Source organism: Melospiza melodia, chromosome Z, assembly GCF_035770615.1.
Source record: "Melospiza melodia melodia isolate bMelMel2 chromosome Z, bMelMel2.pri, whole genome shotgun sequence".
NCBI classification, from domain to species: domain Eukaryota; kingdom Metazoa; phylum Chordata; class Aves; order Passeriformes; family Passerellidae; genus Melospiza; species Melospiza melodia.
This window is the reverse complement of record NC_086226.1, coordinates 10272974-10300907: the sequence shown is the minus strand read 5'-3', so window position 1 is coordinate 10300907 and position 27934 is coordinate 10272974. Positions and strand designations below refer to the sequence as shown.

At 40.2% G+C, this 27934-nt stretch overlaps 2 protein-coding genes across 4 annotated transcripts in view; both read left to right on the top strand.

The window, feature by feature from the left end:
• The window catches only part of ZFR (zinc finger RNA binding protein), a 47126-nt gene extending 31880 nt beyond the window's left edge, over positions 1-15246 (top strand). For 2 of the 3 annotated variants that reach the window (XM_063180960.1, XM_063180959.1), the window contains exons 13-20: positions 134-339; positions 550-700; positions 1895-2036; positions 6910-7007; positions 7828-7923; positions 11848-11959; positions 12075-12172; positions 12869-15246. In XM_063180960.1, coding sequence (XP_063037030.1) covers positions 134-339; positions 550-700; positions 1895-2036; positions 6910-7007; positions 7828-7923; positions 11848-11959; positions 12075-12172; positions 12869-13048 — 1083 coding nt within the window. In that variant the 3' untranslated portion in view covers positions 13049-15246. Of the gene's footprint in view, positions 1-133; positions 340-549; positions 701-1894; positions 2037-6909; positions 7008-7827; positions 7924-11847; positions 11960-12074; positions 12173-12868 lie in introns of those variants that run through there. The other variant, XR_010031307.1, reaches the window with a different exon arrangement.
• Positions 15247-27683: 12437 nt separating this feature from the next.
• The window catches only part of MTMR12 (myotubularin related protein 12), a 33058-nt gene continuing 32807 nt past the window's right edge, over positions 27684-27934 (top strand). The window contains exon 1 of the mRNA XM_063179702.1: positions 27684-27839. Coding sequence (XP_063035772.1) covers positions 27684-27839 — 156 coding nt within the window. The remainder of the gene's footprint in view (positions 27840-27934) is intronic.

The following is a 27934-nucleotide window of genomic DNA, read 5'->3' as shown; positions in this document are numbered from 1 at the left end:
TTTTGTTAATTTCAGTGATGTGAGGTTTGAATATTCTGTTCCTTAGCCACATGTTTGGGTTTTGGTATTTTGTCTCATTTGTGAACTTGGAAATGCACCCAGGTTTCAGAGGAACACTTTTTTGTCTGTTCAGCCTCTGCGCCGCCCTGACTCCTCTGACGACCGCTACGTGATGACCAAGCATGCTGCTATATATCCAACTGAGGAGGAACTTCAGGCAGTCCAAAAAATTGTTTCTATTACTGAGCGTGCTTTGAAGCTGGTTTCTGACAGCATGACTGATCACGAAAAAAGCAAGAACAAAGAGGGAGATGACAAAAAGGATGGCAGTAAAGACAGGTACTTTTAAATTACTTTTTAAGAATTTTCTTCTTTTTCCTTGCCCTGTTATCAGTGTTTTTAGGATCTCATTTCTTTGGGCTTTTATGCAGTATTTTGAAGTCTCAGAAAGATGTGGAGTACAATTTTATTTTACTTTTCTATCTTCAGGATTATTTTTACGATTTTTACATTATTATTTTAAATGCAACTTTCAACTACAATTCACAGAGCTTTGAAAGGCGTTTTACGGGTGGGCGTTTTGGCTAAAGGTTTGCTGCTCCGTGGAGACCGAAATGTCAATCTTGTTTTGTTGTGTGCTGAGAAGCCCTCCAAGACATTACTCAGTCGTATTGCTGAAAGCCTCCCTAAGCAACTTGCAGTAAGTAGAATTTAGATTTTTGGATTTGACTTTTTGTAGAAGTACTGTGAAAATCTGTCCTCAAGTTAAATATCGGCAGGATTCACTGTGCCGCTACATGACATAGTTCAGCTTCTTTCCATTTCCTGAGTATTTTAATCTGAATTAAGAGACTGCTGCATGTTCTGCTTCCTCCATATTGTGACCATACAAGCGTGTCCTCTGGCAGTGTAGTATCAATCCCCATTTAACAGGTTTCTTTTATTTGGGAAATAGAAATGAGCGCAAGAAAGACCATTAATCAGTTACTAGCAGTAGAGATAATTACAGCACATCTGCTGCCTCAGGTCAAAGTTCTCCATTAATGCCAGTTTTTTGTACTTATATCTTGTTTCCTTATTTTATGTGTCAGTGCTTTATTGTTCAAAATTAGCCAGCTAAATCTAGTCTGGGGTTTTTAGAATTTAGACTGTTTAAAAAAGTAAACGTGCAGTCTTAGACCATTCAGTGAAATACAAACCCTTTGTATTTCCACAAGAAAGTATAAAGTGTCTGCTCTTCTGCTGAACAAAGCCTGTCACTGTAGAGTGCTTGTCGCAGCACCAGTATTTCAATGCAGTCTAGTAAAATGCTTGACAGAATCACTGGCATGATAGAAGCTTTAGCAGGATCACATTATTGAAAAAATAGTCTCAAGTTTGCTCTTCTTTGAAGTAACAGAACAGAAGTAAATTTAACAAATGGACATGTTGGTCTGTCTTCATGGAAATGTTCACCAAGTATGCAGAAGAAGGTCACAGAGGGGCCTACAGCTTTCTTTTGGGGCTATTTAGAATTATTAAATAAAGCTGCAAAAAGCAATTCAAAATAAACACTTTATTAGTTAAACACATTTTAATTGGCTCTGAGGCTTTACTTTATTTCAAACACCATCAAGATTCTTGTTTTATAATGTCTATTTATTTCCTTTCTGGGCAGTTTTTTTAAATTCTATCTGCTTGGTTGTGTATTTTCATTAATAATTTGGAAACAATATGCAAGTCCACATATCTTTATACTGTGTAGTGTGGTTCTATGGCTACATAGGTATCTGTTTCATATAATTATATTGTGTTTCTGTCTTTCTGTTGAAAAAAGAATATGTTGGAATCCTTTTTCTTCCTGTTACTTTTAATGGCCACATTCTAATAGAAATTTCTGTTTCTCGATATTTAGGTAATAAGTCCAGAGAAATACGATATCAAGTGTGCAGTCCCAGAAGCAGCAATAATTTTAAATTCATGTGTGGAACCCAAAATGCAAGTTACAATCACACTGACATCTCCAGTCATTCGGGAAGAGAACATGAGGGATGGAGGTTGGGAAGTTGTTAAAGATGTTACTTATTTCTCACCTGTTTTTTTTTTTATGTTTATCTATTCTGCTTAAGATGGCACTAAGGTCCTGGAAGGCAACATGCTGGCACACATATTTGATCAAAACTTTGTTTTTCAACAACTAGTCTCAGTAGAAAACAGTTGGTTAAAATAAATGTGTATATGATGCTTTTATTTAATTTTTAAAATTTCTAACTTTATGTCCAACCTCAGCTTTCTGGAAAAGGTACAAGCTTGATTTTTTTTCCCCCCTTTTAAAATTATGTGGAAAACTAAGTATTTTATAGCAAGCGGCTATAAACTGGCTTTCTAGAGCAGTCGTGCCTTAAGAGAAAGATTGTATGGATTTAGAAAATCAAATCAGAGGTTTTTGGGTTCGAACTGGGTCAGTATTACCATCACTTAGACATTCTGAATAGAGCCACTTAAAATGCACTTTTACAGTACTTTTGACAGTAACAGTGCTTTTAACTTTAAAAGATAATGCGATTTTTTCCAGCTCTCTGAGGTTGTTTTTTTGGTCTGGAGTGCTTTTTGAGTATATTTAGGCTCCTGGTATTACAATCACTCTTCTATCCAACTGGCAAACCCAACTAGTACAATAAGAAATGGCTTTGTCGTTGAGCTGAAGCAGAAGGTGGAGCTTGGGAATCAATTTACGTTTGTGAAGTCCACAGTTTCTCTGGTGCCAGCAGTGTTGCTTTAGGGTCTGTTCTGTAACACTTTCAAAGCTCCAAAAGCTTTTAAGCCAACAAGCATGATTAATGTCTGCAGTACATTGGTTCTTTTTATTTACGGGTCAGATAAAATTAACTTTTGTTTCCTTTTAATCCTGTATTTTCATAGTTGAAAGAGATCATAGCAAACAGGGTTCTGGTGTTTGACAGTGAACCTACAAATAGGAAATCTGAGGCTGTTTTAACACTTCTTATATACAGGTTGAAAGAAATTTTATGTGTGTATGTATACATGTGCTTGTGTATATACGTATTTATATAAGCCACTGAGGTTTTTTTTTTAGATTTCATCTCATCACTACATGTCCTCTAAAACACTTGAGGTTTTTATATTGCATTACTAAGTGTCCTGTAGCTGTGACTAGTGCATTTATAAGCAAGCTATGTTAACAAAGTCATCCTGCATAATCAGAAAGAAAAATTTTCAACATGCATTTTTGGTTTGGATGACTTCCAAAGAGTCTTAGAGTGCTTTTGTTTTAAGCTGTTCATTTTATTCCTAGCTATAAAGGCTTTGTATGTGTACTGTCACACCCAACCATTTTTACTTGGTTTTGGACAATCTGAGTATAACATGACTCTGGGCTGAATCAAGTTTATTTTTTAAAAAAGCATTTTATCATTAAATTAGACTAACCATTTAATGAAATGAACCTTAAACACATGTGTATTTCTTGATGTACTGTGCAGAAGTGCCATATTGATTCCTGCCACTATACTCAATTCAACTAAGTGGTTTCTGGCCCAAAATTCTTTGATGTGGACTAAAAGTAAAACAAATTTCAAATTACTACCATCAGTCCCCTAAGTTATGCCACCAAAAGGAAACAAATCTGTATTTTTGTCTGACCCACACTTGAGTTAAATTATCTTTGTGAGTTTATTCACTGCTGAATGCAGTACTGCCTCTAGGCAAACAAAATCAAGTTAGATTTCTCTTCAAGACACTGAGCAGTATAAAATGGATGTGCAGAAAAGTTCACTTTTGAAACTGGAGCAAATAGAAGACTGAATTGCCAATTATTGCAGCAAAGAAGTTCCTTATTCCGAAGACTGCTGCTTATTTGCTGCAGAGTAACAGTATGTGTTTGTGGTTTTCTTACTGCAGCTTCTCATGCTCTGTGTCTTACATTGGTTTGAAGTTTTCATTTTCCTTAGTTCGCTTGGGGAGCTAGTTCAGGTGTTAAGGAAGGCTTTACCGGAAGAACCAGTTGGAGTAAAGATGCAACTTGAGTCTTGCACGTGGAGTAGAATCATGTTTGATGTGTTATTAAGTAAAAGGCTAAAAAAAAAAACCAAACGGTGAAATGAAATTGTTAACCGCATAGCTACTGTTGCTTACAGTATTGTGCGTTTGACAGTTGACCGAATCTGGTACATTCGAAGAGCTCTAACCCAGCTGTGGAGTCTTCCTTCGGCAAACAGAGTGTGCATACCCACCAACACCTCTGCGTGTGCGCGTGTGTCTCTTTCATCCTCAGCTAACAGCCCCGGTCCAAAGCCTTCTAGCAGAGGGACTTGATTCCTGTTAGGGGTTGCTGCCAAGACATCGGAAGGATTTTTGACCAAGGTTTTCTAAAGCTCAGTGTCACACCTGCCATGCTTTACAAAGGAGGGGTTTGGATGCATAGTCCTAGCATCTGCTGTTACTTTGTGTTTGGTTTTTGTTTTGTTTTTTTTCTTTTTGTCTTTGTCTCTCTCCTAGAATGAAGCAGTGTTCACACTAGTCTTGTAATAGTTGACTGGATAAAATGCATTTTACATAATAAAACTTACCTAAATTGACATACCTGTTAACTTTTAATGAAGAGGTAGTGTGGACACAGCACGTCTAATTAAAGATTAACCCCTTATGTTTAGGCTAGTAATAAGTTATACAGGGTAAGAATTCATGCCCATGTTTTGTAAATTAATTCCATTTTTGTCCTAGTTTAGTAGGGTGGTAGGTTAGGCATCTGATTTTAGTTACACGGTCTTTAAGGGGTTAATCCAGAAATGTGAAACATATGCAAAAATCCACAGAATAAATATTACAGGAGTTCCCTTTATACATATTTTAGTCAGTGTTTTCTCAATGTAGTACCTGCCTCAGCAACTTATGACTTTCAAAGTCTTTTTAAGTTCCAAGGGTATTCTTATGACAGCTATTAGGAACCCATTTTAGATGAACATTTCCAGCACTGAGTAGGATTCTTTCCTGTACGTTTAAATTGCAATTCTTCTCAGTAACACTATTTTAGAAGTTGAAGGTTTTCAGAGGTAGAAATTTCAAATTATTAATGAATTATTGTTCTAGAAGTTTGTGCAGTGTCACCTATTTGCGTGTTAGCTTTAGAAGAGTCTATATAATTGACTATTATAGAATAGTCAATAGACTATTGGCCCCACAGCACATATTTGCATTTTTAATTTCTCAACCTTATTTTGCCACTTTTTCCTGTGGTGGGTCTTCTCAGGACGTACCCCTTGTCTCATATATCTGGGTTGTACTCCTTTAGTCATTTGGCTTTTGCTGGCACCCCTCTGGTATAGGTTTGGAGGGGATTTTTCATTATTGTTTTTGCTTTGAAAGAAACATCACTTCAAACATCTTCATTTGTTCTGTAATTGCGTTGTTAGTGAAGATTTTTATTTTTACACCTTAATATGTAGTTGTAAGTTCAAATATCTGTGTGAGAAGTTACCTATGTTCTGCTCAGCTTTGCTGTTACGAAGTCTTCAGCTTTTTATCCTGGTGCAGAGCAATGGGACTATCCTATCAAAATGCTCGCATCTGAATATAGTACTTCACATTAAATTTAGTTACTGTACTGAAAAGCTATAATATCATTTTCATTTGTGGCCTTTTAGCTCTATAGACTAAAGAATCCAACTAGTTTACATTTGTGGTTTCAGAGCACAATTTCTGCAACATATCTAAAAGCTTCCTGTTGCAGGCATGTTTCATGAGCCTCATTATTTTTTATTTTATTTTATTCCCTGGCTTAACCTAAATTTAGATCTTGAAGGAGTAAACTGTACTGTTCCAAACAGCTAGCTCCTGTGAGATGTGTGCCATTCAGTGAGGGCTTTTTGTTTCATCTTATTTGGTGTATCACCAGTTATGCTAGCAACATATGTTGCGACTAGCCACCATAGCCATTTTCAGAATGAGTAAAAAATTAACTTTTAATGGTGATCACTGATTATATCTATATAGTTTTCAAGTAACTCAAGGATACCATTTCATATTGTTCAGTGGTTCCATTTTCACTGATTAAACCACTTTTGTAGTCTCTTCATTTTTGGTAGGAAAGCAGCTTGGTAATCAAATTATTTTCTGAACGTTCAAATAGAAAATGTCTGCTGATTTCTTCATCTTTCAGACATTTTGCTTTGTTTTTTAGACTATTCCTTGCTTTTCTTTATCTTGGTGAGTCTTTGATAATGCAGTCCCTTTTCAGATCCTTCCTTGCACCCTAAGTGTTGCTGGAACATATCTATTATGGGCTGAGGAATTTTATTTATATGGGTAAGAGAGAAAGTGCTAGAAAACAAGGAACTCTGTAATATTGAAAAATATATCACATTTCCTTTAGTCAGGTTTTTAAAGTAAATAATTTTAAGGCATGATAAAAATAACATGATTACTAAACATTCAGCACTTTTAAGATTTGTTATACTTAGTTTTTCTTTCAAGAATAGGTCCCAAATAATACCTGACAATTAAAATTTAAAAGAAACTAAGTTTGAATGTTTCTACTTGGTTAAAGTGGATTTTTGTGTTCCTTCTGTCTTGTGTTCTCTGTGCTGGTGCACTGTGTCCAACCATCCTTCCTTCAGTATTTAATTTTAGGGGATATGTGTTTTTCCACTGTTAGCTGAAATAAAGAAGTACTATGCATTGCATAATCAGCAATGCAGTTGAAAATAACTTCAGAGCATCATGCTCTTGATCTTTCTACTGGGTTGATGCCCTAATCCCAATTGAGCGACTACTGCTGAACATTTACATTTCTCATTCAAGGGTTCAAACTTTAAATGGCATGTGTGACATTGAAGCTATTTAAGGAAGTGTCTTTCTCACCTGGTCAAACACCCATTCCTCACTGCATTTTGCCAATTCAATCCATTTTAGATGTAACCTCGGGTATGGTGAAAGACCCACCGGACGTCTTGGACAGGCAAAAATGCCTTGACGCTCTGGCTGCTCTACGCCACGCTAAGTGGTTCCAGGTTCGGAACATCATTTTACTTTCTTCTTGTAGCCTTATGAGAGATTAGTTCAGTTGCAATATGAATGTTTAACTGTGTGAAAACACTCAGCGTTGTTCATGCTAATAATACTTAATATTTCTCTGGTCCCTAAATTTAACTGTAGGAGGTTGAGTATGGAGGAGCTGCTTTATGCAGTTATTGCACATTTGACATCATTTTTTTTTCCAGTCATTGAGAAGGCGATGTTGAAAGCTTGACTCGCTTGGGGTGATCATATGTTGTATATTTGTTATATATTCCATAAGGCTGCAGAGTAACTTCGCTTTAAATAATGGAATATGTGTTTAAAGCTTTGTGTTTAGATTTAAGACTTTTTTTTCTATTTCTTTTAGTGCATTAAGTGTAGGGAATGAAAGGTGAGAAGCAACTGTTTGGTTTAGTGACTTTGCATTCTGGCAAAGGCACAATAAAGAAACCAAACAGATTCCCTTGACCTTTCAGTCTCTATACCTATTTCTTAGATCTTTACTTTATCCTTTTTATTTCTAATATAGAAAGATACTGTATTTATTGTTTCAAATGAACATGGGTCAAAGTGTATAGGGGATCAAGAAATATTGTTCTTGTATAACCTGTGCACTTTGACTTCTACCACCTTAAATTACTAACCCTGCATAAAATACTGCTGTAAATGGCAGCTCACGGAATAAAGTTGTAGAATGATTTGTTTCAATCTTGTATCTGAGCTTCCATTGAACAGCGGTGTTTTAGTCTTTCAACAACTCCTGTTTGCTATGGGTGCAGGGGTTGATTAATTGGATTTTGTATTGCTCTCAAGGCTAGAGCTAATGGTCTGCAGTCCTGTGTGATTATTATACGTATTCTTCGTGACCTCTGTCAGCGGGTTCCTACTTGGTCTGATTTTCCAAGCTGGGTAAGTAATGTTTTCATAATGAGTCTTCTTAATAAAGATGTTACTACAAGGAACTTATAGGGAAATATTCGTACAGTTCTTAAATTCAGACATTTTCAACACATAGTGTAGGGTTTTGTTTGGGATTCTGGTTTTTTTTTTGTTAACAAGTACTCCAGATTCCCTCTTAAAATACAGTTTTCTAAGGTTTTTCATTTGAAGCTGGAAGTTACCTTTTTTTTCCAAAAGAAATTTTCTTGTTCTTTTCTATTCTTTGTGGGTAGATCCCTATTCTAAGTTTTAGCATTTTTTTCCTTTACTCTGTATGAAAGAACATATTTTTTCCTAACCACCAACTCTGAATTGCTTGGAGTTTGCTGAATCGTATTTAAAATAATGCCAGCTGTGCCCAGATATTTCTGTGATAACAGAAAGAAGTCAAAAGAAAAAATCACAGTAATTCTTATGTTTATTATGACTCTTTCACAAGGTGAAATACCACAGTACTTCAATACAGCCTGTGGTTGTGTTCATCATCATATTTTAGTCAGTGTCACTTAAATCTCTGGGTTGTATCAGGTCACCTTTCTTAATTCAGTTGAGTGTTCTTGGAGCACTCTTTTTGTATTGACTACCTTCCAAATGCTCCAAATACTAACAGATGTACAATCTGTGGATTGGATTAAGTTATTCTGAAACAAATACCTGAAACATGCATCATGTGGAAGTAAACCTAGCCCTGATTGTTGTGTTTTGCTGACCAAATCCATTTGCACTGTGCTGCTTCCTTCTCAGTTTTGACAGGAAGAGCTGTAACAGTGTTTTGATCAGTTGACTTTATTTAGATGAGAAATATTTTACAACTCCACTAAGTTTGCAGACAGTTTTATTAAATTACTTCTAATAATATTTATTGCTTCTGGAAGGGAAGTGGAGCAGTAATGTCTGTTTTTTAAATATTTAAATGGAAAAAAACTAGTGCCAGTTTCAGTACTGCATTTCATGAAAAGTACACTAAACAAATACATCTTAAAAGATGCTCAGTGCTCTCTTAATATCACTGTGATACTGAGTTGCCAGAGAATGAACCTTGGCTTACTTTCAGAAAAGTATCCTTATAACTGTTGCAACACAGAGGAGGGATATGGCTGAAGAACAAGGAGTGTGGCTTCTTAACTCACATTATGTGTTCCAAGGAACATCCAGAAGGGAAGAGAGATATGAAGCAGTGTGTCAGACCTCGCTGTGTCTCAGTTCTCTCCAAAAGTGATTCCTGATTTGTTCCTGATGCATTCTCAGAGACATGGACCAGCACTGAACTGTAGTCAGCTGTTCTTTTGGCCTATAGGAAAAGTCTTACTGATAAAAATAATGACAAAATGAAAGTGGTGATTTCAGCCAGTACAGATGGAATTTCACATATTGGAGTAGTACAGTTTTCTGAATACAGATATTCTCCTACCCTTTGTACTAGAAACCTTTTGCAACTGAAAGAGATGACAGAGCTAGTTTAAAAAAAACATAAGTAGTTGTAAAAATAGAAGTTAACAGGAAGCCCGAATGCTCACAGTAATAGCATTTCATGTACCTTAAAGTAGAAACTAAATTAAAAGAATTTTGTCAGGTTCCTACACATTATTCAAATTTGAAATCCAGCCTTTTATGCACATAAACACCAGGACATCATAATTCACATTTTCCTAGGACTGAGTTATAGACCTCTGTGTAGTATATGTTGATCCAAAAGAACTAGATTTTAATATATGCAAATCCAAGATCTGCTTTTTTCTCTTTACTGATGTACTTTGTTTCCTACTTGAAAACATCTTAATTACTGTTGCCAAGTCCTGACTGATACAGCAGGAGTATGGCTGTATCAGACATTTTGCAGACATTTCAAAAGTTGAAATCTGTCAGTTAAATGGCGCTAAAATAGAAAGAAATGGGCAGCCTTAGTGATTAGCACTGCCTTTAGTTACTTGTATACATCAGAATAAATATTTACACCTTGAAATAAGGAAGAAAAAGTAGTGTTTGAACAACTGTAGATGTGGTGAGGAGGACAAGGTCCAAACAACAAGTGCCTCCAAAAGACCTATCAAAAACTATTGTTTGAGAATTAAACTTGCCAAAGAGGTAACAGTGAAATATCTGTCTAATTCTGGGAAAGAGTTCTAGGAGAAGTTAGTTCTTTCTTTTACAAATACTTTTATAGATTCTTCTGGGAAAAAACAATGTCTAATAAAAGTGAGCAATGGAAATATTCATGGAAAAAAATCAGTACTTAAAACACAGCTAATGATTTAAACCATTTTAACTAACATCAAATAATGTATACATTTCAGAATGTATACATTCTGAAAATGAAATGTATACATTCAGAAAATATATTTATATATAAGGCTATATAGAGGGTTTTTTTATACTTGCTTAACATATGAATTAGTGTTGCTTGCTAACTAGCAGAAAAATTGCTGTAAGCTTCAGTTTTTCTAAACTGAAGGACTAGTGAGGATACTAAGCATTTTAAGGACATTAAATGTTTGATAATATAAATTTCTGTAGTCTTGTAGAAAAAACTATTTCCATTTTTCTGAAGCATCCTGTTTCATTAGGTGTACCGTGTATTGTGTTAATGTGGCTGACAGAATCAAGTGTCCCAGAGTGTTTCATAGTCTCAAAAATGGCTGGACAAGTTGTCTACCTGTATATGTAGGCTACTACTGTATAAATTTCCACAAAATTGCTGAAAAACTTGTGATGGGAAGAAGCCCATCAGAGAATCACTGAATTGTTCAGGTTGGAAAAGATCTTGAAGATCATCAAGTCTAAATTGTTAATTTAGCACCACTAAACCATATCCTTAATTGCCATATCCACATGTTTTGTGAACTCTTCCTGGGATAGTAACTCTTGTCAATTCCCTGGGCACACTGTTCCAATGCTTTACAACCCTTTCAGTCAAAACTTTTTTTCCTAATATCCAATCTAAACCTTTTCTGGTACAACTTGAGGCCATTTCCTCTTGTCCTGTTGTCATTTATGTGGGAGAAGAAACCATCCCCCCACCTGGCTACACCCTCCTTTTAGGTGGTTATACAGAACAATAAGGTCACTCCTATCTTTTTGTCCAGGATAAATACCACCAGCTCCCTCTGCAGTTGGTAACAGAACTTTGTGCTCCAGATCCTTCCCCAGCTCTGTTCCCCTTCTCTGGACACGTTCCAGCGCCTCAGTCTCTTTCTTGTGAGGCACCCAAAACTGAGCCCAGGATTTGAGGTGTGGCCTCACCAGTGCCCGGCACAGAGGGGCAGTCACTGCCCTGCTCCTGCTGCCCACACCATTGCTGATACTTTCAGGATGTCCTTGGCCTCCTTGGCCCCCTGGGCACCCCCAGCTCATGTTCAGCCACTGCTGGCCAGCACCCCCAGGGCCTTTCCCACTCAGCAGCTTCCCAGCCACTGTCCCAGCTGGAGCTGCAGGGGCTGCTGTGACCCAGGGACAGGAGCCAGCACTTGGCCTGGTTGAACCTCACACAATTGGCCCCGTGGATCCAGCCTGTGCAGATCCCTCTGCAGAGCCCCCCTGCCCTCCAGCAGATCAGCACTCACACCCAGCCTGGTGCCATCTGCAAACTGCCTGAGGGGGCACTTGATCCCTCATCCAGATCATCAATAAACAGGACTGGACCCAGCACTGAGCCCTGGGGACACTAGCAGTGACCAGCTGCCAGTATCAGCACTCATTGTTCATCTGGCACCACCTTTATTTTTATTCATCTTTATAAAATAACTGGGATTTCTTTAAATTTTTACTGAAAGTGTTCTACAATGTGTAATGTTCTTCAAAATTCAGGATTCAAAATTCTCTACTGAGGAACAGTAACAGCTTTATTCTTTCTTAATCAGTCTTCTAATTTGGCTAAATCCTCCTATTTTGGTCTAGGCTATGGAGCTGCTTGTGGAAAAAGCAATTAGCAGCGCGACTGGACCACAGAGTCCTGGAGATGCACTGAGAAGAGTTTTTGAGTGTATATCTTCAGGAATCATCCTGAAAGGCAAGTTACATTTTATGTATACGTACACTTAACTAATCTGTAATCTTGTAGTTGTAAAAATCGTAATAATCGTAATAAGGTAAAGATGTGTTACTAATTAGCCTGATTATTTTAGGTGGGCCTGGCCTTCTAGACCCTTGTGAAAAAGATCCTTTTGATACACTTGCTGTAATGACAGATCAGCAACGCGAGGATATTACTTCAAGTGCACAGGTAAGGGAATGTAATTGTGAAGTAACTAAATTCGATGGATGGCTTTGTTTGGGTTCTGTTTTTTTTTTAATGTAGCTTTATATTGGATATGAATTTTTTTTTTTTCACAGAATGTAGTTGGATCTTACCAGCCTTAAGCTAAGCATTGAACGTATCACAGGAGAGGGTGTTCATAGTGCTCATTATTGCACTGAAATAAATGTATTTTCCTGAACAATTTATAGCATTCTCACCTATATCTACATATCTAGATCTGCGAACAGGCTTTTACTCTACATCAGCATGTTACTAGATTGGAAATTTTATAAATACATCTGTGTAAGATTCCTACAATAGTTATGACCATTCATGCTTGCAGTTTAAGAGGTTACTGCCTCTGCCTCTTCATTTGATCCTTTTGCTAATGATTCCTGATCACTTGTCACCTAACATGACGTTTGACAAGCCTTGGCTGCTTCCGTGCAAGCCCAGAAGCCCAAACACAAGTACATTAAGCTAAGATGCTGCACTTACAAAAGCAGCAAAAGTGACATACACATTTTATTGTATTGATTTTGTTGGGAGAATGGAATGATGGAATAATTAGAGCTAAGGGTAATATCACACATCACTGATGTTCTTCCCTAATTGTTTGATATAGTGCTCAAAATGGATGTTTGTTTGTAACACAAGTGATTTTCTGTACTGTTTTTCTAGTTTGCACTGAGACTCCTTGCGTTCCGTCAGATACACAAAGTTCTAGGAATGGATCCGTTACCACAGATGAATCAACGCTTCAACATCCATAATAATCGTAAAAGGAGAAGGGACAGTGATGGGGTTGATGGATTTGAAGCAGAGGGAAAGAAGGACAAAAAAGATTATGATAACTTCTAAAAATGTTGGTCATCATTGCTAATATTGATGGTAATGAAAAGTCCATTTGTTGCCTTGCTTCTACTTCATTCATAATGATGTCTGTTTAAAACATCCAAAACCAGCTTCTGAATTAGATTTGGAAGAGAACAACTTAGCTCTTCTGTGAGATTCTGAATATTTTAATTGGATGTACTGTACCAGACAAATTATGGATGGAAAGACTGCAAATGGAAACTTGTCATAGGAAAACACAGTTTTCCCTCATTGCATTTTCTTTAAATGTGTTGCTAAGTTTAGTATCTTTTCTTCTTTTTTTTGTCTTTTTTATTAACAAGTGCATTGTCTTCCTATCTTGACTGTATTTAACGCAGCATTTGTGCTTCTGTTGCTATGTGTATTTTGACTTTTTATTTAGGAGTATTTTTGTTTCCTTTGACACTAGTTGTATGAGTTACTTTGTGTTAGGTAGTAAAACAGTTCCCCTCCCAATTAATATTTTACAGAAGTTTTTTTTTCCTTTTTTTGTAAAGTGAGACTGCAGGATCATGTTTTTTTCTAAATGTGAAGGGGTTACAACACATAATTGTCCTGCCATTTGAGTGCTCAGAATTAAATGTTTTTGCCAATCTTGTGGCATTTGTCTCCTTAGTGTGATATAACGGTGTAATTAAGACAAATTTGTGTTAATCTAATCGAGTTTGCTGTTAGTTGTGCATTAGCAGTATAAAAGCTAATATATACAGTATGGTCTTGCAACAGTTTTAAAGCCGCTGCATAATTGATCAAAGATTTGCATGATGGGTTTTGGGTTTTTTTTTTAATAGAAGGGCTTTAAAAACTATTATCTTAGGTTAAATGCTTAGGTCTTTGTATGATTGACTTCGTGACATAGCAAGGCCAAAAATAACTTTCTGAATTTCTTTTCTCAACAAGCAAAGGTGGGCATTTTCCATTTAGACAAAGTTAGTCATTCTTTTCAGTCAACTTTGTCAACGTGGTACTAATGCCTCTCAGCCCTTAAAATAAATGTTTGTCATATCAGTGCCTGTGAGGTTATTCCTTATATCTGTTCCTGTATAAACTTTCTGTGATTTTTTTCAATAATTCAAATTTTAAAAGTGAAGTATTACTTAAAAAGTGAAGGTTATCAAAGAAAAAAACCCAGAAAATTATTTGCTGTGGCCATAGTGTATGCTTATGTCTCTTTCAACAATCTAAATATAGCAGTGGTGTAAGTAAAGTTACATCATACTGTTGATGTATGCTCTGGTACACAGGTGTGATTTGTTGTCACAGCACTACAGTGGAATACACAAATAAAAGTTAAAATTTATTAAACGACTAAAATTCATTACACACTGGAAACTGAAGTTTCACTTACTCTGTTAAATGTGTATTATGCTTTGTTGCAAACCCATAAAACACAGATTAACATAGACTAACATTCCGGTAGCTACTTTATTGATGGCTGTAGGAGAGTGTCACATGTGACAAAGATGATTTGTTATTTCTGATACCGTTTATTAAGAAAAGCCCAACTTCTGTTCCATTTCAAGGTCGAATTTATCCTTGACCTTTTTAATAAGCAGCTATTGGAGCAGTGGGCATGTTTCTGTTCCCAGCATCTACTGCTAACCAGTGTGGGCCTATGGAATAAAAATACAATATTTTAGAAAAATAGAGGGAATCTAAAGACTTAAAAAAGAAAAACACTTAATAAAAGTGTTCTGTGAGCATCAGAGTGCAATTTTCAAAGGAGTGACTATAAGGGGTTAGCATATAAAGGTAAAGCTTTCTCATTGTGGGAAAGCTTTCTAAATAATTAGAAATACAAAAAGCAGAAATGCTTTGAAGTTACTTTAAAAAAATTACACTCATTTTGTTGTCCAGCCTTCATGCATAGCTCCAAGCATATGCTTGTTCTAGGGGATATCTTGCTGCCATCGTGTCTAGTTAGCCATTACTATTTATTTTGAAAGCTACAGGTGCTATTCATGTGGCTAGTTCAACTCCATACCAAAGTTTCTTTCCTCATATGGCAAACTTGTCTATTCAGGAATGTGACCCTAAAATATAGGATTAAAAAGGTCAAAGATGTATTTTAGATTTTCTGTATTTTTGTTCTACTGGCTTTTAGCTCCTAACCAGTTTCTGGATCTTTTGAAATATTGTATACTTAAAGTGATTCCACATTAAATATGAAGCTGTGACCATGATTTTTGTGCTGTGTGGTGAAAGGTGAATTTGCAGTTTGTTTCTGGTGTTTGTGCCCATTTTAACGGATAACTTCTGACACTTGTTAACAAATCCATGAATGTAAAAACAAGGTTTTCAAAAGTACAGATCTAGCTTTGACTTAAATACTACACTGTGCACTTCAGAAGGCAAAACTGACTAAATGAGCATTTTAAATACCCTGTGTTTTTGTAATACTGGCAGTTTACTAATAAGCACTGTTTACATTTTTTATTCAGCAGTGCTGTGTGTTAAATCCCACAATTACAAACACTGTAGTCATCATTCACAAAAGGGAAATGTACACAGAAAGGATATTCCCCCTGATGCTCACTTTAGAGGAACAGTTTGTGAACATGTGAGCTGTTCTGTTTCAAAGCTTTTTTGAATTCTGATTTGTCTTCCTAGTCCATAAGTGTGTCCTGTCTGTGAGCAGTGTGGTTTCAGAGGGATCTGTGCATACAGACACTGGTAGAAATTGAAGTCTGTTAGCCATAGTTCATAAAATTCTTGCCCTTTTATGAAATTCTAGATGAACAGTTAAACTTGCAGGACTGTTGAATATGATGCATTCATTTGCAGCTTCTATTTTTAGACCTTTTACTACTTAAAATTTTTCTGCCTAGAAAACTTCCAGCAGTTGGAATCAACTTTAAATATTCCTGCAAAACTGTGCATGCATATTTAACATTCTTATTGCTGGTTGAATATCTGCTGATCATTAATCTGCTAAGTAGTCACACGATGCCAAATTAATATTCAAACAGATTTGAATAGCATAGCATTAATAGTGGTGGGCAATACACAAAGTTAGCAATGTCCATTTATATTTCAGTTTTACAGAGTACAGTGATAGAGTCAAGAAAAATATCCGTTTTCCTTCATTTTTTTTTAAAATGTTAGCAGTAAGCCCAAGAGCTTTCTAGCCAAAAAGACTAGCAAATTAAATTTCTCCTGAGAGATTCTTCTATAGATCTTAGAAGATCTTTTTATCCTTCAGTGTGGTATTTCTTAGACTTTCAAAATTAAAGAGATAGCTGGTCTTTTTGGGAAAGAAAAAAAATCAAAGAAGTGTTCTCTATGGGTTAACTACAGCAGTTTTAATTTATATCTAAATGAAAATCAGACTTCCATTCTATAAATATCTGTATTCTTACATTTTCTTCCACTTTTTTCGCTTGCATTATGAAAGTCTGAGAGAAGCTTGCTGTTGTTTATTGAACTTTCTGATTGTTTACAGTTTGCATTTTAAGAAACACTGCCCTAATAATAATTCTCAACAAGTGTCCAGCTGCTACCAAGGGCAACAGTCACTGTTCTTCAGGGACTGGAAGCTCTTGCTGGGGATGTTGACCCTGCACAGTGCACACCTTCCCACATGTCATGGTCCTTACACACCTGTATTAGTAAGGATCATCATTTGGAAAGATCTTTAACACCTGTGTTTTCTTAAACTTTTGCAAAGCCATGGCCGCCAGTATTTATTGCAGGGTAGCTTAAAGCTACCAGCTTGTAGAGGCTCAGCCACTAGCTTAAATACTTTCATATATATTCTGCATCAGTCCTGTTTGAGGTTGATACCTTGAATCACAATAAACATAGGATGGCATCAAGAAACCTTTGTGGATTTTGTAAGTTTTCTGTAATTAAAAATCTAAGACTGCAGAATGGAGTAACTGACCAAGAAAAAATAAATGTTTTTTTCCTACAGTAAAAAAGTTACTTTAACATTAAAAGTGAGACAAAAAGGCCTCTTGTTCCAACACAAGAATCACAAACCTTGCTCGTTATATCACTTCCTTTGTTTCCTTTTCTGCATGCTGTATTGTGTTTGTATCAATAGTATGCATATATAATCAAACTGTATACGACAGCCTTATCACAGACTTTACTTCTGGCACACATTTAAGTTTGACAGTACTTTTCTGGTTATACAAGTTAATGAACACCGTGGAAGAGATGAAGGTGCCTGAATAGAGGAGTTTACTACATGTTACACACTCCTGGGCTATGTGCTGCTACAAAAGGGGATGAGTTTCATCAGAGGTGCAGGCCCACAGTTGCCAGTCCTACATGGATATCTCAGCATGGCTTAGGATGTTGTAAATGTCACTGCTTAGGTAACTACTTCATATTTTCACACGTGAGAGAAAAGTCAGGTACATCCAAGAACTGGAGCCTAAGAGTAATCCAGGATGTTGCCACTAGAGTCATGTGAAACTGCAGCTTCAGGAAGGTGGGATAATCATGGTGGTATCAGCAGTAGAAGGTGTTTGTCACAAGAAAAGTGTGAAAATTAAATGCCATCCCACTTTCTACCAATAACTTCAATAATTTGTTTTATTTATAAGTGGAAAGGGAAGAAAATACAATAGAACGGACTTTTCTGTATTGTCAGGAAGGGACCTACAGTCACTGTCCAGTTTGCCTGCCCACTCAGGGCAGGCCAAGTTCCAGCACGTTGCTAAGGGCACTGTCCAGATGCTTTTGAACACTGACAGACTGGGCACCGACCACTTCCCTAGGAAGCTGTTCCAGTGCTTGACCACCCTCACTTTATAGAAATGCCTCCTGATGACCAGGAAAGCTCTCCTGGTGCAGCTGTGAACTGCTCCCTCCTGTCCTGTCCCAGGATTACAGGGAGGAGAGCTCAGCACCTCCCTGTGCCCTTCCCCTCTTCAGGAAGCTGCAGAGAGCAGTGGGGTCACCCTTCATCTCCCTTTCCCCAAACTGGACAAGCCCAAGTTCCTCAGCTGCTCCTCGCAGGAAGTTCCTTCCAGCCTTCCCACCAGCTCTGTTTCCCTCCTCAGGATGCACTGGAGGACCTTCCCCTCCTTCTCCACCTGCAGGGCCCAGCAGGATGAGGCCACCCTGAGGCTGAGCCCAGGGGCCCATCCCTGCTCTGGGATGGGCTGTGCCCTGCTGGGAGCTCTGGGATGGGCTCTGGATGTGCCCTGCTGGGAGCTCTGGGATGGGCTCTGGCTGTGCCCTGCTCGCTGCTCTGGGATGGGCTCTGGCTGTGCCCTGCTCAGAGCTCTGGGATGGGCTCTGGCTGTGCCCTGCTGGGAGCTCTGGGATGGGCTCTGGCTGTGCCCTGCTGGGAGCTCTGGGATGGGCTCTGGCTGTGCCCTGCTGGGTGCCCTGGGATGGGCTCTGGCTGTGCCCTGCTCGCTGCTCTGGGATGGGCTCTGGCTGTGCCCTGCTCAGAGCTCTGGGATGGGCTCTGGCTGTGCCCTGCTGGGAGCTCTGGGATGGGCTCTGGCTGTGCCCTGCTGGGAGCTCTGGGATGGGCTCTGGCTGTGCCCTGCTGGGTGCCCTGGGATGGGCTCTGGCTGTGCCCTGCTGGGAGCCCTGGGATGGGCTCTGGCTGTGCCCTGCTGGGAGCTCTGGGATGGGCTCTGGCTGTGCCCTGCTCAGAGCTCTGGGATGGGCTCTGGCTGTGCCCTGCTGGGAGCCCTGGGATGAGCTCTGGCTGTGCCCTGCTGGGTGCCCTGGGATGGGCTCTGGCTGTGCCCTGCTCAGAGCTCTGGGATGGGCTCTGGCTGTGCCCTGCTGGGAGCCCTGGGATGAGCTCTGGCTGTGCCCTGCTGGGAGCTCTGGGATGGGCTCTGGCTGTGCCCTGCTCAGAGCTCTGGGATGGGCTCTGGCTGTGCCCTGCTGGGAGCCCTGGGATGAGCTCTGGCTGTGCCCTGCTGGGAGCTCTGGGATGGGCTCTGGCTGTGCCCTGCTGGGAGCTCTGGGATGAGCTTTGTCCTTGGGGCTGCCTGGGCACTGTGGACCCACGCTGAGCCCAGCACCAGCCAGCCCCACCTCCCTCTGCAGCTGCCCAGCCACTCCTCTTCTACTTATCCCTGTGCTTGGCATCACCCCATCCAAGGTGCAGAATCCAGCATTTGAACTTGGTAAATTTCCTTCCATTAGAAAAAGCAGGACGGGAACAAAACCAAAAAACCAATCAAGAAAAATGGCAACAGAAAGAACAAAACTAATTAAATAGGTCCAACTCAAGAAATAAGATGGGGAAGGCCATTAGAGAGCTACAAATCAAAAGTAAAAAAGGAAAAAAAAAATGCATCAATACTCAACAACAACCAGCTCCAAAAATAGTGTAGGAAATCAAAGAGAAAAGCTTTGTTTCATTAGAGAGCATGATTGGCCACTCATGCAGCAACTGCAGCACTCCACAAAAACATAGAAGAAAAAAGAAGCTCCAGGTGATTAAGGAGTTTAAGACTGAAGTGATTTAGGCCAGTGGAACTGAGGTGTTAAATATGTTACATTCCATGTACAGCAAGTGAGCTGTGGGAAAAGGTGGAGGAAAAGCTGAAGAGTTTTTACTGACTTTCCATGCAGCTCTCCTGCTTCACAGACAAAACTACATCTGGAGTCCATGCTTTGCTCCCTTGCCGGTGAATGGAGAGTGTTAAAGAGTGTCTGAGGACACTTCCCCACACACTTGCAAAAACCTAAGTGAAAGCTCCACAGCCAAAAAGAAAAGTGAGGCTTTATGCGCCAAATCCTCGGGGCTGTTTGAGGCGTCCCTGTGTGCTCCCAGCAGCAGAGAGCGCTGTGTCCTCAGCAGCAGCTCCCACTGGAACGCCAGAGCTCGTTCTCACCTTCCTGTGACAAGCACGAAGGGAAAACTGTGATGTTTTAGCTATTACAGCGTTCCTCTCTATTGCTAAAGTATGCATTTTAAAATAATTTTAAAATAATTCTTTAACGATGCACCAAAGTCTTCGTGGCAGCAAAACCCCAAAAACCCCAGCAAAAATAAAATTTGCTAGTGATTTAGAAGACAGCAGTGGTTAGAAACAGTCAGGACTATATCCTGAATAAATTAGAAGTAAATACTTTAGGGGTGTAAAGAAATTACACAAGACAGATTAGGCATAGCAGAAGGAAGAAGAGAGACTCGATTTTGAGTCACTGAGAGCTGCAAAGAAGAATTTTGCAAAGTAAGGATTCCCAGTGAGGAAGGCTACCTGAGAAAGAGGTTATTAAGGGGGAGTTGATAAAATGTGTGTCAAAAGACTTTATCTGGCAAATTATTGAGAACAGGAGGAGAGGGGCACCTCAGATAAAAATCTTATGTGAGGAGGTAGTGTGTGGTTTTCCTTTCTTGTATCCATTTCTTAAGAAACTTCTTGCAGCTGCTGTCAGGGGTGATTTCAGGGCAATAGATTCAGGATAAGCATTCCTTACATGACAGTGGTAAATCATAAATCAGGATTCTGCATGCTTTAACTAACGTCCCCAGCAAGTTCTCCAGTGTATCCAAAGGCATAAGATGAGCCAATTTACAAGCTATGGGACCAGTTCAGAGCTCCTGTTACAGGAGTAGCCAGGGCTGAACTGTTTTCCAAGAAGCAGTGATGCATTCAGAGAACACAGATCTTAAACCCAATGGTTTGGGACAAAGTCCACGCAATAAAATTCCACCAGTCTGCTGCTGGTTTATATATTCTCCCTGAGGAAAAGTCCCTCTACAAATTTCACCCACACACCAGGAAAAAATAAATTTAAAATAACTTATTTCCATAGAAAAACTTGGAGTTCTGGAAGGGCAGGTGATTTCTGAAATCCTCAAAAAAAAAAAAGTTTCCAAATACTCCTCTGACATTCAGGCATGACATTGCCATATGGATATCAGCATGAATATTTTAATTCTAGCATAAATACATTTTAATTCTAGAAAGTTTGGTCAAGAAACTTTCCAAGAGCCTGAATATAAAAACCACAGCAATTGCAAAGAAAAATATTCTGTTAAATCAGAAGCATTTGCTAACAGGGATACATGGATTTATGAGATTTCTTTTACAAGATTGACTGCTTCTATAAAGTTTGCTGCTTCAAAGACTTGTTTGTCCTAGCCAAATAGAAGTGTGCCTTGCTTAGGCAACGGCCTTTTTGAAGTCAGGGACAGTAAAGGGAAGCTTCTAGACTCATGTATGTGTTTTGCCATGAGTTTCTGCTAAACAGCATGTAGCCTTCCTGCAGGGGTAGGTTTGTGCCTGCTTCTCAGATTATCTGGGCTGGATTTTTTAGTTGCCACAGTTGTATGGGAGGTGGGGATGACAGCATGAGCTGGATGGCTTCTTTCATTACCTGACACCCATGATTACTGAAACACACGCATTTTGCATTAGGAAATCAAAGCCAAGAGTAAGTCAAGGGCCTGGCGGGCAAAGTAAAACCAGCACATTTTCTCACTGCGGTCATGCACTGGATACAATTTTCACTGATAAAGGAAAGAACAGAAGCGCCAGGACACAGCTCTTCTAAGGTAAAAGAAACGAGGTAGAAGCTTTCAAGTCTGTATGTGTCCTTCCCAAAGAGAAGAGGTAACTGTGTAGACCTCATAATGAATATTTCTCCCCATGGATATGCTAGAACTGACCCATCCTGTACCCTGTAATTCGGACACTGGATGGGTCTCACTAGCTTTGCTTTGCTTCTCCTCATGCCCAGCAGGAAGAGTCCTGCAAAAGAGCAACTATTTAACTAGATGGACCAGATTCCTAGCGAGTGACAGACAGTTGGACTTCTTTCCCAAGGACTTTTCATCTGCATTGCATTTGGAGAAATCACTTGGGAAGAAAGAACCAGGGCTGCCCAAGGACACCTTGGCAGATTTTTTCCTCCACCCAGCTTAGGGACAATCAATTGGAAGCTGAATGTTGTTTTTTTTTCTTTTGTGGGATTCATTCCAAGACAGAAGGGTCAATTCACATCCTTTGATATCAGAAAGGCCACACTTAAATTTATCGGTCTTGTTATTTACGAGCTCATGATCCTTGGACCTCCGTTTGCACTGCAGGTTTAGAAGAAACAAGGGTGAGAGGAGAGCCCTGATGTAATTTTGCCTCACATCCAGCCATGGTGTAGGCTTTTTCTTGATGCAGATGGGGTTTGGCTCACCCTTTGTGTACTGCTAAGGATAAGAAATACCCAGCCTGAAGTAATTTCTGTTCACAGCAGAATAAAATAAAGTTCACCACGTGGCAAAGAAGTTTGTGTGTGTGCCCACAAACAAGTAATTGTGTTTGCCTCAAAATAGCTAAAAAAGGTAGGGAACTTCCCTAACCCTTGTGTTCTTGTTTGTGACGCCCATGCTTTCCTGGGTGAGTTAGAGTTATTAAAAAATTACTCACTTCCTCTTCTCCCACTTGTAGCTATTAAGAGAAGGTGATTTTGTTATTCGATGTGAGGTGCTTTGTTCCCTGAGTTTTCACAACTCTCACAGCAATATTTTGTTTTCCATCTTCAAGTTTAGAACATGTAATTCCCAGCTGCATCTCTATGGCTAAAGTAAGCACTCTGGTCCAGGTTGTGTTCTCAGCAGTTAATGCCTCTGTCCCGCTCTCCAAGGTGTAGTTTTTAATTTGGTCTTGCACTCTTCTTTGTGGATATTTTGGAACTGTATATCCCAAATGGCAGATGAACCTCCCTGGTTAGAATGGTTAGGAAGGTTAGCTCTGGAAGGCCCTGGCAGAACAAAAACATTCAGTAATTAAGGAATGGACACAAATTGGCACTGGTCTGTATTGCTACCCCTGAAGGAAGTGCTGTTTGCCATCTGAGTCACGATGTGTGGCCATGTGGGACATCCCAGATGGTTTTACTTAAGAAAAAAATTGCATCTCTTCAACCACCTTCTGCAGGAACTGGGCACATAGTGTCTCAGGACTGAGACGTGGGATGGAACAGGAAACAGAGCCAGATATTTCAGCTGAGGAGAGCTAGAGTAGATCTGCTTTCCCTTTACCCAGAGTGATTAGGTTCTCACAATGAGGAGTAGAAAACTGCTTAAGAAATTTAATCACACAACGTCCAGTAGAGAAAGACCACTGCAACAAAGATAAAACATAAAAGGTTTATATAGGACAGCATTACACAATCTCTGACCATATACTTCAAAAATGGGCTCATTGCAAAGGTGACCAACTGCAATCTGAAACAAGTTCAGAAAATAATTCCCAAAGGACACTGAAAGTACTGGAAAATGAAAATGTCACTGTGAGTACAGTATTAGAAGCAGTGTCTGAGAGTGGACCCCTTTTATGGTTTTTGTTGTTGTTTTCTTCTTTTAGAATTGTCCTAATTTGTAGAAAGCTAACATTCATGACTTTTCACAGAAAATTCTCTTAGCCTGTATAAAGCAGAGGTAGCTGCTGGCTCTCTGTAGACTGATTTGGTGACCTTCTCCCAGAGGACATCTCAGTACATTCCTAATTTCTGACTTTTTTCCCTGCTAGCTCCCAGTAATCTGACTTCCAGCTTCATCTTAAGTCTTCTTTATTTCTTGGATACTGATTTCAGCCACTTTAGTGTGTTGTCTTAAAATGCTAAAGTCCTAAACTGAGTTACTTAATTGAACAGTACAAATATCAGACCCAGCATGCATGGCAGACCTCTGTAGACTCGAGGTAAATCCTACACTTTTGGGACAGCTCCTCCCTTCTGAGCTGCACACAAGCATCTGCAAGGCTCTGTGAATGTCAGAGTAAATGTATGGGTACACCAGAAATACCCAGATTCGCACACCTAAGTGCAGTTCCTCTGGTAAGGCCCTCAAAAATGTGAAAATAAAAAAAAAATCAAACTGTACACACAGGTAGATTTTCTGAATAGAAAGATCATGAAACCTGACAAATGGCAATTGTTTGAGGTCCTCTTTTGAGATGGTACTTCAAATTCTTTACCTCTGTCACCACTGGAGTTGCATGTACTAAAAGGAGCCATGATGAGAGTTCAAAGTGGAGCACAGCTGCAGATTCCTGCCTCTGATTTACCACTCTGGAATGGGAGTTATGCACACCTGTGACTTTGCAGCTCTGCAGCACAGTAAAGACTCCCTCTATTTTCTTCAAAAAGAGGAAATGGGGAGTAGAAATTAGACATAGTCATGCAAGTTTGCTCAACACTCATGAATGGCTTTAAAAGTTCACTACATCTGTCCTACCTATACCAAAGCACCCACAACACACACTGGCCTGCAACCCCTGAGTATCCAAGCAACCTTTGCACTCTCCAAAGCACTGAGATTTACAAAGGCCCAGGCTCAGAAAAGCTGAAATGTGATACAAAGAGCTGTGTTCAGTGATCTTCACCAACTGTGCTCCAGATCCTGCCTAGGATATCCTTATCCAGGATGCTTTCCATAGCCAAGGAAATGCTGACAAGGAGGACTGCCACAAAGAAAAATATGAGATACCACTTGCAGCTAAGAGGATCACTGAAAGAAAACTGCTAGAGAAGCTGCAAACAGCTCCTTGTGTCTCTCTTCCATCAGCTGTTGCGCCACCGAGCCTGGCACAGCTGAGAATTCAGCCCAAATAATTATTCAAATTAATAGCCTGTGAATTTTTTAAACAAAGTAATCTGTCTTTATAGAAAGAGCAGAGCTGGTCGGTGAGTTTCCCTCCTGCAGGCAGCATTAAATTCTGTGATTATACTTCTAGAAAGAGAAAAGTATCAATGTGAAATGGCAACAGTTAAACGCCATATATTCTTCACCCACTACAGACAATCTAGAACTTGGCTTTAAAAAGTTTTACTGTTCTACATTTGCATGATTGCCATTGATTTACATATAAAATTGAACAAAAGTAAATTACATTATTTGATAAGCTCTTTTTCTTTTTAATGGATTGAAGTCACTGGCAGCATGGAACAACACTTCCCATTTAGAAGAAACATGGGAAAACCTATCCTACTAATACACCATTCCAGGAACTTCAGTTTGTTGCAGAAATTTTATTTTAAAAGTCTTTATGAGTGCAGAGAGCAATCCCAAATGATTGAACATCATTGAACTGTCTTATTTCCTCATCGGTATGGAGCAATTTGGAACAATACAGAGTGACAATGCTGAAGAGGGACCGTATTAAAATGACAAAAAAGTAAGCATGTAAATACATAGATGAGAGGCAGTAGAGGACTATAGGGGGAGTGTAAAGACAAGGAGGGGAAGGAGGGCACTTTGAAAGGCCAACTTCAGCCTGGCCAAGCTGAATTCCTGAGGTGTTCTGAGCACTGGACAGTCTTAACAAGGAATTTACTTGCTGCCCCCATTGCCTTTAGAAGGAACTTATTTCCCTCCAGTGTCTGCAGGAAGAATCTACAGAGATGAGGTGGCTGGGCTGAAGTTGGCTTTTGTGAGTACTCCCCACAGATGCTCCAGATTTTAGAAAGCTGGCCCTTTCAGATGCTAATGTTATTCTCTGAATTAAGTTAACTTGCGATAGTTTTATTTCTGCCATTCCAGAAAAGATGAACTAAGAGGGGATCCAAATCTGGCCCCAAATTCTAGCAAAAATGCTTCAAATCCCTTCTGCAATGGGTTCACTCCCACACATTTTGCATCCTGGAGAGCAAACCCCAGGATGAAGCACTGCCTGTTCATCCCATGCTGACCATGTGGGTATTTTGCTGATAGAGAATAGCAGTTCACTCAGAGTTTTTTTTTTATGTATGTCTTTTTTTCATGACAAGATGAAGAATGAATTCCCATGTGCTGTGTGGGAATTAAGGCTCCTTTTGCACTTCCGATCAGAGTTAAGACTCTGGCCTAGTGTCAAAACATCCCTTCCTCTTTGAAAAATGCTATGTCAGTAAGTAGCTGATTTTTGCTTTAGTGTGCTGTAAACCTCAAGGCGTGCTGTGGTATTCACATTATTCCCACTCTAAATTCAGGTATTTTAAAAGACTTTTTAGTATGTAATTCTCTTTCTTTAAGTACTTAATACACTGGAGAGCACAGAGGTGGTGTCCCACATTTCCCTTCACCCTGGATTTGCACCAGTTGAATCCCATGGGGTATACTTTTGACCTTTGCAGCTGAGGTCAGATGCGACATAAGGAATGATGTGGAAGCAGCTGTGGAGAGAAACATGAGAGCTCTTCAGCATGGGATCCCATAGCAGGACAGTCTTTGTTGTAAAACTATTAATGAAAGCTAATCTCTGGGTTGTTTTGAGCTTTTTTTCCAGAGAGAAGGTGATTAAATCCAAAGGACTTCTCATTCCTTGACTCTGAAAACAGGGAAATAGCCTTTATTTCTGAATTGAAACAGTCCCTCTATTTAACTTTTATAAATGCTGTATTATAAATATGTAACCTTTTTTCTTCCTGCTGTAGTTTTCCTTGGTCTGGGTTTGGAGCAAGGTAAATAAAGTGAAGTATTAAAACAAAAAGTGGGGGGAAATGATAGGGAAAGTGCTTATCACTAATGTTTGAAGGAACTGTTGATATTCACGTCCTATGGTCTACTGGAGTTTGTAAAGTATGTTTTATTTTTGTAAAAATATTTCCATAAAGTCAACTCTGCACGAATTGTCTCCTGGGTTACCATTTGCCATTTGAATTGCTGGGTAGTCTTGCTGCATTGCCACAGGCCGTTTACAGTATTTGCATTGTTCTGTATCCATATAAAAATGAGGCTTTTAAAAGTAACCTACATACCAGTTAAACCTGGTGTATATTTACAGCTCTGATTATACAGTGTTCAAAGATGACATTCCAGGGAGGCCGTGGCTGTAACACATTAAATAGGCATTGGGCAGAGGACTTCTTGAGGTATCAAGAAGTATCAGCAGTCACATTTTAGAGGGTTTTGAGGATTATTTAATGGAAAGTGTGTTTTATGTCATTTTTCTTGCACTTCTCCTGCCATAAGTAACACTGCATATCGATGCCTTGTTTAGATTTTCCTTAATGCTGAGTTGCCTTTGAGTGTGTACAGATACAACACAGGCATTTGGCAGCTGAGTGAGAAACAGTGCAATAGATGAGTTAAACGAAGTTTATATGCGATGCTAGGAATAAAGTCTCTGCTGTGAGGGGGGTGAGGCAGTGGCACAGGTTGCCCAGAGAGGCTGTGGGTGCCCCATCCCTGGCACTGCTCAAGGCCCGGCTGGATGGGGCTTGGAGCAACCTGGCAGAAGGTGCCCCTGCCCACAGCAGGGGAGTGGATCCAGATGAGCTTTAAGGTCCTTTACAACCCAAACCATTCTGCGATTTTATGACTCTGTGGAAGCGACGGCTGGGTCAAGGAACAGGCCAGGAGCGGGAGGTCCCTGCAGCTACACAGAAAGGTACGTGGTTTCCCCGAAACTGAGAGAGCGGCGGGGGATCCCCGTTGGCTCCAGAGCCCTGTTGGCTCTGTCCTCAGCCCCGCAGGCCGAGGGCAGAGCTGGGCAGAGCTGGGCAGAGCTGTGCAGAGCATTCACAGGGCATTTGCGGGGCATTACCCGGGCACCCCGGACACCCCAGAGCCCCGCGGGCGCTGAGGGCGCGGGCCACGCCCCGTGAGGGCGGGTGCGGCCGGGAGGCGGTGCCCAGCAATGGCCGGCGCCGAGCGGGGCCGCGGCTGGGGCCGTGGCTGGGGGCGGGCATGGGCGGTGCCGGTTCTGTGATGCGGCTCGGCGTCGCCGCGCTGCCGGGGGATCGCTCCTTCCGCTGCCTCCCCGCTCGGGGCAAGCGTTGGGAGCCGCCGCCGCGGGCCGGGGCCATGTTGGGCGGCGGGGCCAGGGCGTCCAAGCCGTCCTTCGTGTCGTACATCAGCCCGGAGGTGCGGGGCCGGGCGGGCGGGCCGGGCAGCTCGGGCACCCCGGCCGGGAGCTCGGGGCGCGGGGCGGGCGGAGCGGGGCCGGGGCGCCAGGGTTC